General features: G+C 41.7%; 1 protein-coding gene across 5 annotated transcripts in view; it reads left to right on the top strand.

Moving 5' to 3' along the window:
* Positions 1–17,246, top strand: part of CDC14A (cell division cycle 14A) — a 121,696-nt gene that overhangs the window by 2,906 nt on the left and 101,544 nt on the right. For 4 of the 5 annotated variants that reach the window (XM_018561979.1, XM_018561978.1, XM_018561976.1 and 1 more), the window contains exons 1-2: positions 873–967; positions 9,276–9,366. In XM_018561979.1, coding sequence (XP_018417481.1) covers positions 925–967; positions 9,276–9,366 — 134 coding nt within the window. In that variant the 5' untranslated portion in view covers positions 873–924. Of the gene's footprint in view, positions 1–872; positions 968–9,275; positions 9,367–17,246 lie in introns of those variants that run through there. The other variant, XM_018561980.1, reaches the window with a different exon arrangement.

Here is a 17,246-nt window from a genome sequence, read left to right as displayed (position 1 = left end):
GTTACAGATAAATATATGTTGTAGAGGTGGAGACGCCTGTGTGCATGAGCCCTAGCTGTACATTGGAAGCCATTCTGAACAATTTCAAGCGACCTATCACATTGGCGTGTGCACAAGTACTTACGTTTTACACGTGTTGCGGTGCAGTGTTTTTGGACAGCTCATTCAATTCAATGGGGTGTCCAACGTTTGACAAACGATTCAAAGAAGTGCCTGCGCCTTTTTCAAAAACGTTTGTACATGTGCATTGGCAGGTGCATTTGGTGTGTCATTCAGAATGAAGGCCACAGCAGTAATTCTGCAAAAAAAGTCATGCGTGTTTGTGCGCTGCAGAAACGAGTGCCACGGTGCATAGGTGTGACCGGGGGCTTAAAGTAAAACAATTGTAAAAGTTATTTTTAGGTGTGCTGTGTGCATGGGAACACATAACACACTTATAGTAAGGGGGGAGGTCCTAAACTTGACTGCAAACATGGAAATACACTTTAAGCTAGATAAGATGTTATATAAAAATGGCCATTTATGAGGAGTGATCAGCAATCATTCCGCCTCTTGTACAGTGTCAGCGGTGACCGGTTCTCTTCCACTATGAAGCTCTGCTCCCTCACTGGCTGTGGATGAGTACATGAGCTCCAGCACGGCACTGAGCTGGTTAAGCCTGATCTCCTTGCCACTCCCTGATTGGTCAGTGGAAACAAAGCCCTAGTAACGGAGCCCCGTCCCAGATTGGCCGCTGGTAACCAAGACGGACGACTTTAAGAGAGCAGGGAGTGAGTCCAGGAGGTTCGGGCACAGAGAGACGGGGGACAGGAGGGAGTGTGTACAGGGAAGAGGAGGGGGACGGAGAAGAAGACGGAGGACAAACATGACAGTGTAACGGGACAACAATGCCAGGGGCAGAAGAATTCTCTCTGTGATGTGGGGATGGAGAATCAGGAGCTGATCAGTGCAGCCGAGATTATCAAGGGTGAGAGGATCTGTCTTCTTTATATGTGTGTGCGCATGGACTACACTTCACTGCCTCCCTCATTGCGTGCCTGGACTACACTTCACTGCCTCCCTCATTGTGTGCATGGACTACACTTCACTGCCTCCCTCATTGCACGCCTGGACTACACTTCACCTCCTCCTTCATGGACTACACTTCACCGCCTCCCTCATTGTGTGTATGGACTACACTTCTCCTCCCCCTTCATGGACTACACTTCCCCTCCTTCTGCATTGTCAGCTGGAGTACAGTTCACCTCATCCGTCATTGTGTGCCTGGACTACACTTTACCTCCTCCTTCGTGGACTACACTTCACTTCCCCTCCTTCTGCATTGTCACCTGGACTACACTTCACCTTCTCCCTCATTGTGTGCCTGGTCTACACTTCTCCTCCTCCTTTTTGTGTGCATGGACTACACTTCTCCTCCTCCCTCATTGTGTGCCTGGACTACACTTCACCTCCTCCCTCCTTGTGTGCATGGACTACACTTCCCCTCCTTCTGTATTGTCTGCTCTACTTCCTGCACCCAGCATGGTATATACATATCCTATAATATCCTAAGGCTTATTTATTTCTATAGCAGTAGAGACTTCATTTCAGGTTGTTATTATATGTATTCTTTGAAAGCACCAAATCTTTAATTTTCAGGCAAGCTCAGCTGCAACCAAGAAGCTTATAATCACCCAAACTGCTGAACTCTGGGATTTTTATAAAAAATTTCATTTCAGTTGCCCCACAACCCACCCCCCCCCCCCCCCCCCCCGCCCCACCGCAAGGGTTAAATACATCCACCTGTCCATAGACTAACATTGAGCTTCTGATCAGATCTGTCTGTACAAATGACAGGTGGATCTGATCGGAACTGCCGTGTGTATACCGGCTTAGACAGCTACTGGGACAAGTGGTGAAACCACTTCAACAATATGGAACAACTTCAGTGAACGTGACTTACTACCACTAGCTACTAACTACAACTAGTTGTACCATGACCTGGGTGAATGAGACTCTTCTCGGACTTTCATCCTAAAACACTTTCTGGCTTCAGGGAACTAACCATTTAAAACTGGGGCTGAGCCAATCACAAATGTCCTTTGAAGTGCCATTTCATCAATTTCCACCACATTTATGATTGTAGGAAACTAGGAAACATTTGCTGTTATTGAAATCCACCGACCCCAATCCCACAAGATTGCTCAGTTTATGGCCAGCATCAAAGAGAAACATTTATCTCGCCAATACATTAGTTAGCCGATAAGATTCTATATTTTTGGATCCAATCTTGACGTCCGTTGTGACTTTTTCTCTCCTGATTATAATGCCATCCATAGAGTTTAGGTTAAGTCGGATGTTCATTCGGTGAGTTTCCTGTATTTCCTTGTCTTGTATTCTTGCATTCATTGTCACTATGGTGAGGAAACACAGAGGCTTTCACAAGCCTAACCTTGTCGCTGCCTGTGATCAAACAAAGTGAGAGCACTTTTATGAGATGAGAGATAGCGGAGTGGGGTTTGTTCTTCTCCTATTTACTAAGGCTTGATCTGATACACCAGAAACATGCAAAGCAACAGTGTCTTGCCATAAGGCACATGACTGCAGCATATGTTTGTCAAAACAGTCATTGCAGACAACAACATCTTATGTTTCTTTTCAAAATGCATGAGGATCTCTTAATCAGAGCAGATTCAATGTATCATTTGACAAGGGATGTGATTTCCCAATAGTCACATACCATAGTGGCAATTCAGCCCCGACAACCTCCAGGGCTGACAAGCTTCGGTTTCCAGGGACACAATGCTTTTGTGCAGATGCATTTAGAACTTGGTTGTGTAGGGGGGTGTTATAGCTCCAGAACCCCCCTTCCTACAACTGTTACTGCCGCCTGTAGCCATCCAGCTGGGTAAAGCTTAAGTGATTTATGAATATTCAATATACACTTTTTTTTTTGTTTTCGACTATCAAATGTGTGATTTGATTTTTTTTTTTCATTTTTGGGTCACAGGAGTAAAGATGGCCATACGCTGCTTAGATTTTCGAAAGAACGCTCGTACCGTACAAAAGATCTTTGGGTCGACTTTCTATTAGCTGAGGGGTCAAATTGGCAATAGTGCATCAAGTGTTATGTGCTGCATCTTCATCAATATATAGACATTTGTACTGCATCTGGAATGCCAGTGTCCATATTTCTATTTGTGCAAATTGGCAATAGATTTTGACCGTAGTGATGAAAAAACTTGAAGGAGCAAGATGGAAAACTTTTCTTGAACCAACAAAATTCTAACAGTGAATGTGGTTTTCATTCGGGAAACGCCATTCGTTCCGAAATTGAATGTTAAAAGTTAAACAAAATTTCGATGAACATTCGTCAAGTGTCTGATGGCATTAATGGGCGGTAAAGAAAGATCTTCCATACGAACATTCGGCCAGCTTTAATTTCCTAATGTACTCCTGTGACCCTCATTCAGCAGATGCATGCTACATCAGTCAGCAGTCATGCCATGACTGAGAAGGATCCCAACAATATTGTCCATACCCACCCTGGCTGCCCAATTGACAGTTGGCTCTGTCTCTCTGAGGCTAGGCTCACACCTAGGCGATTCAGATGCCGAGCTGTTTTTGCGCGGCTGTCGCACGTTTACGCAAGATTCAATGTGAATCTGTATTTTTCGCAATATTGCGCGACTCAAACCGCGCATTAAATCGCCAAGGTGTGCACCGGCCCTTAGAAGACCCAGAGCTAGCCACGTCCACCCCATCCCTAGCCTGTAGCTTTAGCCAGTGCTGGAGGAAAGGGAAACGGAGGGGGATCCCTGCAGAGGCGACTGTCAGTCATTGCTCTCTGCTTGTAGAAGAGACCGAGAGCTGACTGATCAGTGGTCACATGTTCGGTCAGCTCTCGGTCTTAGGCTTGATTGACACCCGATGCATTGGGACCGCACTGCCCGCTTTTTCCGGTGCAGCCTTAATGGAAGACAAGACAATTTGACTTGCATAAGATTAATTCAGTTCATACCAACACATTGCGGTGGTGTGCATTGAAAAAAGGTACAGCATGGAGTTATTTTCTTTCAGCGCATCACGTGATACGGTACAACCACATTGCACCACGCTGTGCACATAGAACTTAATTAAATGTCACTTGTGACATTTCAAAAAAAGTCCTAAAAAAAAAGTAAACCGCGCAATGCATCATGATCAGTGCATTAGCACTGTGGCATGTAACGCACATCAGCAGCTGTGCATTGTAGCGTGGCTGGTGTGAATGGGCGCAAAGAGAGCGAAGATCGACAGCAAGACAGATAAGTATTCAGTTTTTTTTGGTTTTTTTTGCAGTCAAGGTTTTTTTGACAGCAACAGGGGACACCCAACACAATAATCCCTTACTGTGATGGCTGGTCTTTAATTGCATATTAGAGCAGCCTAGGTTTAAGTGTTACCAGGAATTTGGATAAACTATTGAGAAGTGCCTGGAAGTACTCGAGGATAGTTATTTTTTATTCATTTTGCAACTTTATAGTTAAAACTAATGGCAAATTTGCTTTAAACTGTGTATATGTTTGTTTTATTTATATATATATATATACATATACATATATATATATATACCTTTTAGATTTAAAAAAAAATCCTTCAATTTACATTTTATAAGGGAATCTTCACTTTGCTTTGTGAATATGGTGAAAATCTACTTTGCGAAAATAACACAATCACATGAAAGGAAAAAGAAAAACAAAAAAATACTTCATTGGATGATGGAAGTGAGCATAGCTTCACCACATTCACTAAGCTATAGGCAGATTCTCCTACATAGAGACATAGGGGTCTATTCACAAAGCTGCCGAGGGCAGCCGAGTGAATGACCGATCAGAAGTGAAGTGAATAGCCGAACACTGTTCGGCTATTCACTTCAGGCTGGTACGGCTGATTTCAGCCGTATATCGGCTGTTCTCTGAAAGTGGCCGGAGCCAGCCGTAAGATCACGGCTGGCTCCGCCCAGCTGTCAGAAGCAGGCTGTCGGCCGGCCAATGGCCGGCCGCTCGGTCAGCTTCGTCTTTCAGCACGGCTCAGCGCTCGACTGAGCCGCTCGGCCGTGATCGGGAGCTGTACGGGCTATTGTGAATAGCCGTACAGCACCCCCTCGGTTCTCCTGAACCGAAGGGGTCCTGGTGCCGAAGCTAGCCGAAGGATCGGCCGAAGCTACGGCCAGATCCTTCGGCAGCTTTGTGAATAGACCCCATACTTCTTTTGTAAATCAACTCCTAAATGTCAATTCCTATTGGATGTAAGAAGTGCTTGATATTGAAATCTAGACTCCTATTGTTCATATAATGATTTGTAAAATAAAAATGGTTAGGGACAAAAACATAGAGGGCTTGAAAGAGAGCACAGAAATTAGAAGAATTATACATGATATAATTCAATATATATATAAATACGTTGTGTTCTTTGTAAGAACAATACATTATAGAAATCATATATAAATAAGGTGTGTTCTTTGTATGAACAATACATTATAGAAATCATTATATATAAATAAGTTGTGTGCTTTGTAAGAACAATACATTATAGAAATCATTATATATAAATACGTTGTGTGCTCTGTATTACAATAACATTGGATTTCACACAGATGTCCTGTAGTATGGAGTCCTTCATATAAACTACAACTGGTTGTGCAGTTGCTGCATGTAACCTGCTCTATGTGTTACTATTGTGTAGTAGACTTTTTTAAGGCATCAATCAATAAAGGAAACAGGACCCACTCCTCTATGACCTCTACAAAGGCTGCAAATTACATATATTTGCCCATAATGCAGTATGCTGTCATCCACTAAGGTATTAGACAGTGACATCAGGTTTTCCTGGAATGTGGCTAAGATTACATGCTTCCAGCGTGTTAGTAAGCACTGACTGAGGTCGCAATGTTCTACAGTGTCAGTGCTGCTTGTATCAGCTTCGGATTTGCTGCATTCTAAAACAGGGCTCTCTAACACGAGTCCTGCTCAACTCAGTATGAACCTGTTTATAAAAACTAGAGTAGAAAGAGGGAGCAACATGAAGACCAATCAGAATCCACTTTCTCAGAGCTTAAAAATTAAAGTGGAAGTTTAATCTGCTTATATTTTCTCTTCCCTGGTCCCCCCCCATCAATATGTCAATTACATTTTTTAAATAAAACCTTTCCATTTTCATGCCATGCCTTATTATGGATCCACTGATGTCATCACTGGGTCTCTTTACTTCTTTATGCAATGCAGGCAAATCACAGCTGGTGGGAAAGGCTAGCAGGGTGCTGTACATTGCTTCTTGAAGACATCACAGCACCCTGCCTCACTACTCCTGTCAGGAGCCCTTAGTCCTGATGCAAGCAGTTGGCTGGCTACAAAAGGGTGTGAGCGCATTATGACTAGGTTTGGCCTCTTTTGTATAATAAGCAGTTGGCTGGCTATAGGGAGTAGTTATGTAAATATCAAAATGCCTTGATGGGTGGGTGTCAGTTTGGAGGAGTGGGTATTCCTAGGCAGGCTGTACTTGCATGCAGACTGCCCTTGGTAACAGCCATATGTAAAGCTGAGCCTCCATCATTGGAAGAACTGAAATACAATGAACGAAAGGGGTGGACCAAGGTCAGTAAGGCTGCCGAGGAAACAGCTAGATGATGCTGGGTGTCCTCCAGCCAGGAAATAAAGCCAGAAATGACTCTATCTGACTTGTTGAAGCTTCTTATACACACTGTGAGCAGCTCTTAGCGTGCAGTGAGATCATAGTAAGTAATTTCAGTACAGGAGAGCTCACTATGCCCAGGAACTCCTCTTTTGTTCCCAGTTTTAATTACAGTTCTTACACATGTGGGATGTGAGTTTGTAGACCAATTTCAGATGCTTTATGTTTGTTCGCTATCATCATACACCTGTTTTTGTTTGCCTGACTCAACATTTCTTAAATAATTATAGTGACCTGGCAGAGATTTTGCAGTATCTTTGGAAAAGTCTTCGTCCAGTGCATTTACCATTTCTAGGTCAATTTAAAAATGTTTTAGCAAAGATTCACACGGCTTTCACCCACTTTTCTAAATGGATTCAATTGGAAAAATGAGTTGGGTGAATCTTGTGTGAAAATCTTAATAAATATGCCCCTGCTTCTTTTCATAACACTGCATATACACTGTTATAATGCGGTAATGCCCCATTTGACTTGGTCACCAAGTGAATGATTCAGTTCAACAGCACCTATTCAATAAGGTTTGGGATGGACTTCAAAACTATTACTTCATCTTAAAACAACAAAACCTTTACAGTCTTACCTGGTTATGTTATCAAGACCTTGAAAACACCCTTACTTTATATTTAGAATGGTTCCTACAAATAATCATTATTACAATACAAAGGATGCCAAGAGCACTATTGGTTAGCTAAAGAGACAACACACCAGACACTGCCTGCTTTAAAGTAGGATTTGTCTGAAAGTTCAGGGCCACCCAGTAAGGGCCCATTCACCCCACAGCATTGCATTAATCGCACGGCTCTGTGTGATTAATGCATGCTATCGCACAACACATCTATTGTGTTGTGTTACCAAAAGGCACCTCCTACATGGTATTGCATTACTGTGCATTGTGCTGCATTGCAGCCAGAAGGTGTGTTGGCAACGCAACGCTCCTAACGCATGATAAAGCATGCTGGCTGCGTTGTGCATTAGCTTACGTTAATTGTGTAGAATTGTGCTATTAACGCTACACTCAGATGTGAATGGGTCCTAAGGGATGAGTCAGTGCAATGTCATTAACTTGTGTATGTAAATTTCCTCATGAGCTATTGAGGTCTGTACCCAAAGCTTTTATAACAGTTAATAAAGATGCAAGATTAATAAGCCTGCTTGGCCAAAAATAAAACAAAATTTACATTTGTATATGCAATATTTCAGATATGTGATACTAGGAGTATTTATTTTATCCATCCATAAGGTAGAACAATCCTCTTAAGAAATAAGAATCTTCTCTATGTGCTGTTTAAAATGACCAATTGTTGGTCAGCCAAGCACACAAAAAGATAGGATATGTATCCAATACAGATTATTTTTGGCACCTTTGGAAAATTCTTTTTTAAGGTTATCCTGTTATTTCTATTGATATTGAAGTCCTGTACTCAAAGTAGAACACAATAGTTACACATTCTGGGTGGCAAGTCCGATGGAACCGAAAGGATATGAAATCACTCTGCTGCTAGAATGGAGATCTAAAAATATGACCCTCAGTAACCATCACAAAGAAACATTTGGTGATACTTTGTAATAACATATCATTACAATCACTTTATTGTTTATGTTTAATACTTCAATTAGATTAATTAAAAGGGTTAGTCAACCCAATACTGATAATTAACGTGCAACTGAAACCAAAACTTTCTCTTAGGTTTGTATGGAGTGAAGAGGGCTTAGAAAACCTTTCAGGTTTTTATTGATGTCTGTGTTAACCCTCTCAATTTGTCCTGGGGACTGTTATCTCTGAAAGTACAAGTGAAAGAAAATCCCACATTTTGGTTTGTCAGAACAAGAATAGATGGGAAATCCTCCAATGGGGACACTAGTTCTAGTGACCCTGCTGACCACAATGGATTTCCCTAGCTTTGGAGGATCAAGTGAGTATATCTGCCTTATTTGATCCTCCTAGACAAAATGAGAACTTAAAGTGACATTAAAGTCGAAAAAATGTTTCCCTCCCCCCAATGTTAGTGTAAGCACTTACCTTAAATGATGTTTCTTTATCCGATCTTCTTCTTCTTTCCTGTCGTTTTCATCTGTCCCTCCAGCGCTGCTGCAGGTCTCCAATCCAGCGTTGACTGCTCTGTCCTTGCTGGCACTTCCTGTCCCACGGTGTCTGCATGCGGGTGCACGCGTCCATAGACTTACCTTGTGTCTCTCCTCCTCTCCCGGCCAAAAATGTGAACTGCGCATGCGCCCGCCCCAAGATGCTTTGCGGCCGCCCGAGAATTTTCACATTTTTGGACGGGAACGCGCGGGGAAGACACAGGTAAGTATTAACCTCTTTTAATTTTACATTTTTACACTTTTTGCATATATCTACTGCTTGCTAGCAGTAGATATATGCAAAAAAACAGGAGGGTTTATTAAGGCTTTAACCCTTGCAGTGTGGGGGTAACTCCACTGCAAGGGTGTTTTTTTAAATTTCTTGTTTAAGTGTTTGGGATGTAAATACTCACACATATTTCTGAATTAATTAATTGGAAGATATGTTTGTTAATTTTGTGAACTGCTGTGTTTTCTTGTAGAACGCTTGTATTTTGCAACCTTGAGGAACAAACCAAAAAGTACCATCAATACTCACTATTTCTGTACTGATGAAGAGCTTGTTTATGAAAAGTAAGTCAAGGTTTATTCTTTTTAGTGTTCTTATGATCTTTCTGCATGTATACAAAAGTTTTCACTTGGAGGAGAGCTCCAGGAATTATTTTTTTTGTTCTAAATTGCGCACTGGTTTGAGTGGAGAGGGATTAGAACACCTGTCAGGTTTTTATTGTTGTCTTTGTTCCCATTAGGGAGATTCACCACCTATATTTGTACTGTTAGCATTATCAAAGTGAAAGATAAAATCCCAACGTTTAGGTTATCAGAACAGGAATAGATGGGAAATCTTCTAATAGGGACACTAGTTCTGGTGACACTGCTGACCACTAGGGATTTCCCTCACTTTGGAGAGATTTCCTCTTAAGTCCTGTTGCTACTATCGGACAGTAGGTGAAGGGAGATCTCCCCAATCGGACAAAAAAAAGCTGAAGGGGTTACAACCCTCCCTTACTCTATCCAAAACAAAAAAAAAACAAAAAACGTTTTGGCTGAAGTTTTACTTTAGATTCATATGGCTGTTAAAAATAAATTGCAACACTTGTGTTACAACATATAATAATAAGATACAACACTTACACATAGTACTGAAGTTAATTTTTAGTGTGTTTTTGACTGTTTAGGATGCATTTGTAAAGCGCTGTCTAAAGCATTTTGAAAGGAAATGTAAAAAAAAAAAAAAAAGATTCCCGAACGCCTTACAAGCATCCAGGGTGGGGTGCCTTATCCTTGACTTGAACTGAGGCATCTGACAAGCTTTTCAAGTTGGTAAATCTTGCGGTATGTTGCTAATTAGATAAAAAAAACAGTGGAAAGCAAGGCTCCATTCACACGCGGACTTCTGGGATTCCTGCAGCAAGAACCAATGGATTCCTACAGCAGGAATCCCAGTATTTCCCATTCAGGTGCGGCCGCTGTACCTATTGACGTTAGTAACAGGGTGACAGAGGCTGCATCTGTCAGCAGCAGTTTTGGATAGACGTTTGTCTAAGTTTATCCTATCATGTTGATGGCGTATCCCAATGGAGATGACTACTTCCAACAAGACAATGCGCCATGCCACGGAGCTCGTATTGTGCAGGAGTGGTTTCAAGAACATGAGGGAGACTTTACCTTGCATAGGTGGCCCCCACAATCACCAGATCTCAATCCAATTGAGCATTTGTGGGACGAAGTTGAAAGAGCCATCAGGCAGCTGGTTCCACAACCATCAAATCTCACAGAACTGGACAGTGCTATTCATCAGGCATGGTGTCAGATTCCTCACATCACCTTTCAACATCTCGTGTCAATGCCAAGTAGAATCGCCGCAGTATTGAAGGCAAAAGGTGGCCCAACAAAGTACTGATGTGGTGGTCATAATAATCTGGCCACTCAGTGTATATATGTAAAAGAGGACACCTGGGATTCCTACCACAGAAATCCACAGGTCCTTGCCGCAGGATATTCAGGATATTCCAAAATGCCCTGTTTAAATGGGGCCTAATGCCAGGTCCACTTATTTGCTAGCCCCCCACTTTAAAGCTAAGAATCCCAAATCCCACAGGAATGTGCTCCAAGACTGGATTCTTGTGAGATTTGGGATCCTACGCTTTTACAGGATCCTGTTAGAAGGACCAGTGATGTCACTCTCACTTAGGCAAGCATGCTAGAAGCCGGAGTGTAAGGTGAGTATTTATGTTTTTGCCAATGTTTAATTTTTTTGTTAGCTTGAACTCAGCACTTTTTATTTAGGCATTGGGGGCTAGCTAATAAGGAAACTTTGTAATGTCCACTTTTAGGTCAATACAGTCTGATATGTCCTGTCATAAGCTAAGTGGGATCCACTCACCAGCAGACATTCAGATATCACAGAGAAGCCCATGAAAGATGGTGAAAGAAGTAGAGCTCATCTATCATACAAAACTTTAGGGATCACCTATGACAGACTGGTTGAGTGTACACAATGGCTGTATAGATACTTCTGGAACAAATCTTGGCACATTAGTTAGCTGTTACAGTGACATTTTATCATTTCTTAGTTACCTTCCTTTTCTTTACTCTGTTGTTTTGCGATATTATTATTACTCACAATTTGTGGTCATTTTGGTGCAATAAAATTCAGGAACTATAACTATAATCAAAAAATATTTTAACACCCATTGGGATAGAAATGCATCTATCTGACCCAAAACATTATTTCCTTATAATGTTTCCTATCATATTCATTAGAGGTTATCTGTAGATCTATTAAAACTAGGGTCACTACACTCAATGTATATGCTATGTGTGGCTAAAGGCATAATGGTTAGTGGTACACAAATCTCACAATTCAACAATTCACTTCAGGCTGAAACTAAAGCTAGCCAAACACTGCCACTGTCAGAATACCTGAACAGTGAGACACACTATCCGGCTGACATTCGGGCTGTGTATGGCCCTGTCAGCACCACCCAGCTTTACAATTTTAATGTTCAATCAATACTGTTGAGTAAGCCGGGTGAAAATTATCAGATGAACAGCGACTGCAGCCATTCAGCCACAGTCACTGTTTGAGAATTGTGATGGTGGCAGGCTGTCAGAATACAATATCCTGACAGGAAAGATTTGTCCATCCACGTTGTTTAGCAAGGATTAAGGAAACTGTTAGATATTTTTTGTTCAGGCTAAGGCCTCATTCACACGACTAACAGCCGGCCCATACAGATTCGTGCTGCCTGCACGGCCGTATCGGGCCACTCCCAGGAAGGACAGGTGCTGCATGTGATTGCTCGCAGCAGCCTGTTCTTCTCTATGGGAGTACGCCACCATACGCTCACCCGAACTGCACGTCCGTGTGGGTATCCCTGCTCGGACGCAGACAGGATCCATCCCGCATGGACGTGCAGTTCAGGATCCTGGCTGCGTCCCAGCAGGGACACCCGCACCCGCACGGACGTGCCGTTCGGGTGAGTGTACGGCGGCGTACAGCAGCATACTGACATAGAGAAGAACAGGCTGCTGCGTTCAATCACACGAAGCACCTGTCCTTCCCGGGAGCGGCCCGATACGGCTGTGCACACAGCACGGATCTGTACGGGCCGGCGGTTAGTCATGTGAATGAGGCCTAAATGAAAGAAATCTAAAGGTATATGACCTGCTTGAGAGGTGTAAGCTGTTACAGTCTGTGTTTTTTCGCTTGGTCAGCTTTGCGTGCTTGTGTATGAATAAATCATGACTGTATGTGGCATTTATCATCAGACTTCAGTTGACATCGGATAAGGTAACAAGACAAAAGCTATATATTAAAGGGTTTAATTAAAAGTGGAGGAATGAAAAAGATGAAGATTTAAAATTGTATTTGCTAGCCTGCCCAGGATGAAGCAAAATGGAATTTGGTTGCAAAAGGCAACATGTACAGAGTTTATAAATCATGCCTTATGCTCCAGGTCAGGGACAGTGTCTATTAACGCCTGTTAATATAAATGATGATAATCTTTCAGCCTCTCTGTGTACTTCCAAAACCGAAATAATATAAAAAAAAAAAAAAAGTTTCGGTTTTCAGGGTCATAAACATAATGATTGCTGACAAGGGAGCATTGTACTAGGTAAGAGTGTAGGCGTTATGATTTACTTGGTAGGAAAAATAAAGAGAATCTGGTCAAGCATAGTTGGCACACAGCTTTGACCTACTTTTTTCCAAAGAGGGACTCATCATTGTTAATTCAGTAGAATTCTGATATTTCCATCTTATTAACCCTGCTCCAGATTGGAGCGTAGGGAATGTCAATTGAATCTAATGGAAGACAAGCTTTATTTCCTGCAGTTAGCATTTTCCCTTGTTTGTAGAGGAAATGGCTGAGAGTTATATATTCTGCAGTGGAACCCTAGAGTTCTAAGTCTGATGAGATAGCAGTGGATATGGTATTATTTTGTATGGTGGGGCTTTCTGGTAGTAGGTTAAGAAGCACTGCTTATAGTAGTATTGTTGTTATAGTGGTAACACTTAAACTTTTTTCAATGATGAACCCATATCAAACAAATATAATTGCCCAGCAAAGTATTTCTTTAAACTTTTCCCATGAACTTACAGTCACCATGTTTCCAAACAGCTGGTTCCAACTCTCTGAGCTCTGCTTACCTGAACTTCATGTCCAGTACACGATCACAGTCTCCAGCAACTGTACATCTACTAGTTTGGAGAAAAGAGGAAGTAGGAGTGGGGAGAAGGGAGCAGGGGAGTGGAATGCCTTGCTTTGTCTGTGTATTTGTTGAGACACACACAGCTTACTAGCACACACATGGGTGGCTCCATAAGGTCATGCAAGGTAAAGGAGCCACCGTAAAACAGGATATCAGGGCCAGTGGTCAGGAGACCAGCTGATTCTGCAGGAAGCAAACCTTTTAAACATTAAGGAGCAGCATTCATTATAAGTGATTTCATCAGCATTTGAAATAGTCTAAAAACCTTTTGACTTTAAAGGCCACCTTTGCGGAGGTATTTAAAAAAAAAAAAACATATGCCAGCAATGTACGCTGAGTGAACATGAAGCAGCATATGCAGTTGCTGTTTATAAACACAGAAACCTACTTTTTTCTGTCCTCTTCATCTCCTCATGGCTCCTTTTGAAAAGGCCGCCTCTGTTCTTTGAAAGCAGTCTGTGTATATTAACACTTTCTCTCTGACCTCTCGCCCCCTATTCATTAGCATTCATAGTGGCAACCCCCCTAGACAGTATATTGTGATCTGGGAAGGCAGAGCCGGTGTGCAGTGATCTTGTTACAATGACTCACAGGGAGGGGGTCAGCTGCTTTACAATCTGACCCCAGTGTCAGGCTGAGTTTCCTGTGGAGAAAATGTTTAATTTGTAGGACTCAGGCCTACTAAAAATTTGAAAAAACATCATCACTGCACCTCTACATTGCCACAATGCTGATCACTTACAAAAGTGGAAATGGGCTTTAATACCACTTTAAATATGTCTGCTTTGGTTGCTATCTAGACCTCAGTATAATACATTCTGGACGCCTTCATTTATGACACCAGCCATGTCACCAGGAACTCTACCAGTGCTGTGCTTGGGTGTATAGTGGTCCACATTTACGTATTTCACCAAATGATTCTAAGAACACAAGGGCTATTATGTTTAAATAGCACCACTTGTGATGACTTGGCATAGGATCTAAACATGCTCTATGGTCACAGCATATTTTATCCTGGCGGGACCAGGAGCCAGGTAACCAATGCTCAAAAAATCTACTGTTGGTAACTAGCTTTTCTTTAGCTGTTGGCAATGGAGCTGGCCCCTAAAAAAGAATCCTGCTGGCTTCTGGATTGGACAGATTGCACAGACTGGCTCTTGAATTCCATAAAAATAGCATTGGAACTATGGAGTCTACTTATCAATGTTTCCTGAAAGATTCACAAAACTTTCATCCAAGATTCATGTAATTTTTAAAAATTAGTCCTGTGGAAATGTTGAGTAAATGTTGTATGAACCTTGGGTAAAAAACATTGATAAACAGTCCCCCATGTTTCTACATTAACAGAAAAATATTGCTGCTTGATTTCGTATGTTGCTTGGGAAAAGAGTTTAGGGAGAGCTCTTATTTTATTTTACAATTTAAAAAAAAATGCTACAGTGGCTACAAAACCACACCGCCCCAGTGCTGGAAAATAGCCGACATTGCAGTACTTTAGTAATACAATATATAGTAAAAACAGAATTGTAAATGTAAAGGTTTCCATTGATATAGAAGGGATCCTTCTTTCATTTCACTACTTTTCATGTTACACAAAGTGGACAATTTCAGTGTAAGGAAGGCAGCACATTTCAGAAAGGGTGATGTCTGAGTTGCTGGCGTGCTGAGTTGTTCAGTAAAGTTGAATTGAACAACTTTGAAAGTTGATTTCATTGTTCTGGTACCAAGAACAATGAAATCATTGGAGGGAGGCACAGTAGCTGACACTGAACATCTATCTGTCTCGAGTGCATCATGAGTCTAAGATCATGTTTTCTTTGATTAGGATATAATTGCTCACATTACAAAATAGGGTATTTACTAAAACCAGGAAAGACAAAACAATAATATAAAAGACAAGTACCAAGGAGGAAAAAGATAAAAAAGGGGTCAGCTGTCTGGTGATCTTGGCTTTGCACCTCCTGTTTGGTCTTGTTCATTGTGGCCACAGCCATAAATACTTGTGAGAAATGGTCTTGTTTAGGGATTAGGAGCCCCGACACTGTTACAATGACACTTAGAGATTTGCTGTAAAGATTCTTGCGGTCATTTGTGTTCTGTAGAAACCTATGGTCCTAAGTTAATGGATTTTTTTTGTTTTATTTGTATAGTACAATGTTGTAAACTTGTTATAGGGCAGCTGCATCTCATTTATCAAAGTGTCTTTAATAAAAACTGTGATGATTGTCCAAAAGCAAATAATCACATTCGAACAGTCCCTGACTGAAGGTTATCAGTGCAGGTTATGTTTATTTATTTAAAGGCGATGCAGACAGTTCATATTGCTACACAATTCCTTCTTTTTTTATTATTTTCCCAAAAAGTTGGATATTGGTATGATCAGATATTTTCAAGACATATAAGACACAGAATATAAAATCCTTCATAGAAAGTGTATAAAACCCCTCTCCAAAAAAGCTCAAAATGACTGTACAATAATATATATATATTTTTTTTAACTTGGTTATGCCTAATAGCGATAGACATGAAAGAATAAGGTCTGCTTTTTAGTTGAAGGAGAACTATGAGGTGATTGATTTATACTCATCCTCATAGTTGGAGCCGACGTGTTACAATGAAACTGTCACACGTTGGCTCTATTGATCGGGAAGTGAGCGAACACATAACGTCGTTTGCTCACTTTCCGATCGTCCACCTGCAAAGAGCGATGACTGTCAGTCACCGCTCCCCGCAGGAATTCCCCCCTTTCCTCTCTGATCCTCCAGCGCTGACTGGAGGAACGGACGGGGGAGGGGGCGGGTACAGCTGGTTTTGCCTCTAGCTAGGCAGAGCCAGCTGTCAATCAGCCATCTGGGTGGATCTCGATGGCAATAGCTCGCTATATACGGAGCTTTGGGTCACAGGAGGAGGTTAGTATATGTCCTCCCGTGACCCTAAAGAAAACTATGGGATAAAAAGGTTACCCCATAGTTCTCTTAAACATAAGGATGAACCTTTCAAATGTTACATTCTTCCAGTAGGATCTTATGTAGTTACTGAAAAGTCAGTAAAGTAACACTAAACTCAGAAGTTAAATCGAAAAAATGCTGTTAAGTACCGTAACTATTAACAGAAATGTATCTTATTTGTGTATCGCTCAGCTGTAGATCCTCAAAACATCTCTGAATACATGCTGACACTGTCCTTCCTTCTGGAGGGTGGCAGCCTTTGTCCCCCATGACACTAAACTCAGGAGTCCAAAAATGTATTTACTTACCTTACCTATTAACACAAATGTATCCTATTTGTGTTGTAGATCCATCATATTCACTTTTGTTTCCTCATGCTCCCTGTGTGTGTTGTAAAGTAGCCACCGCTCCAAGCTCGATCCTGTGATGGACTACAATCTCACATTTAGTTTACTAATTTGTATTGAGATTGTAGTCCATCACAGGAGCGAGCTTGGAGTCCAACACACACAAGGACCATGGGGAACAAAAGTAGGCACCCTCCAGAACGAAGGACAGTGTCAGCATGAATGAGATGATATGAGGATCTACAGCACAAATATGATACATTTGTGTTAATAGGTAAGGTACTTGAATGCATTTGTTTACTCCTGAGGGAAGCTAGTATTTCAGTTTGGGTAGATGCTGGAGAATTAAACCACCTGACAGTTTATTATATTTCCGAGGGCCCTGGTGCCCAACTAGCAGCCCAGGGCCTTATGCAACTCCTTGCCCCAATCCCCCCCCCCC

This window comes from Nanorana parkeri, unplaced genomic scaffold (genome assembly GCF_000935625.1).
Source record: "Nanorana parkeri isolate BGI_ZX_2015 unplaced genomic scaffold, ASM93562v1 scaffold553, whole genome shotgun sequence".
NCBI lineage: Eukaryota > Metazoa > Chordata > Amphibia > Anura > Dicroglossidae > Nanorana > Nanorana parkeri.
Note: the sequence above shows the minus strand (reverse complement) of the source record. Positions and strands in the feature narration are given on the sequence as shown.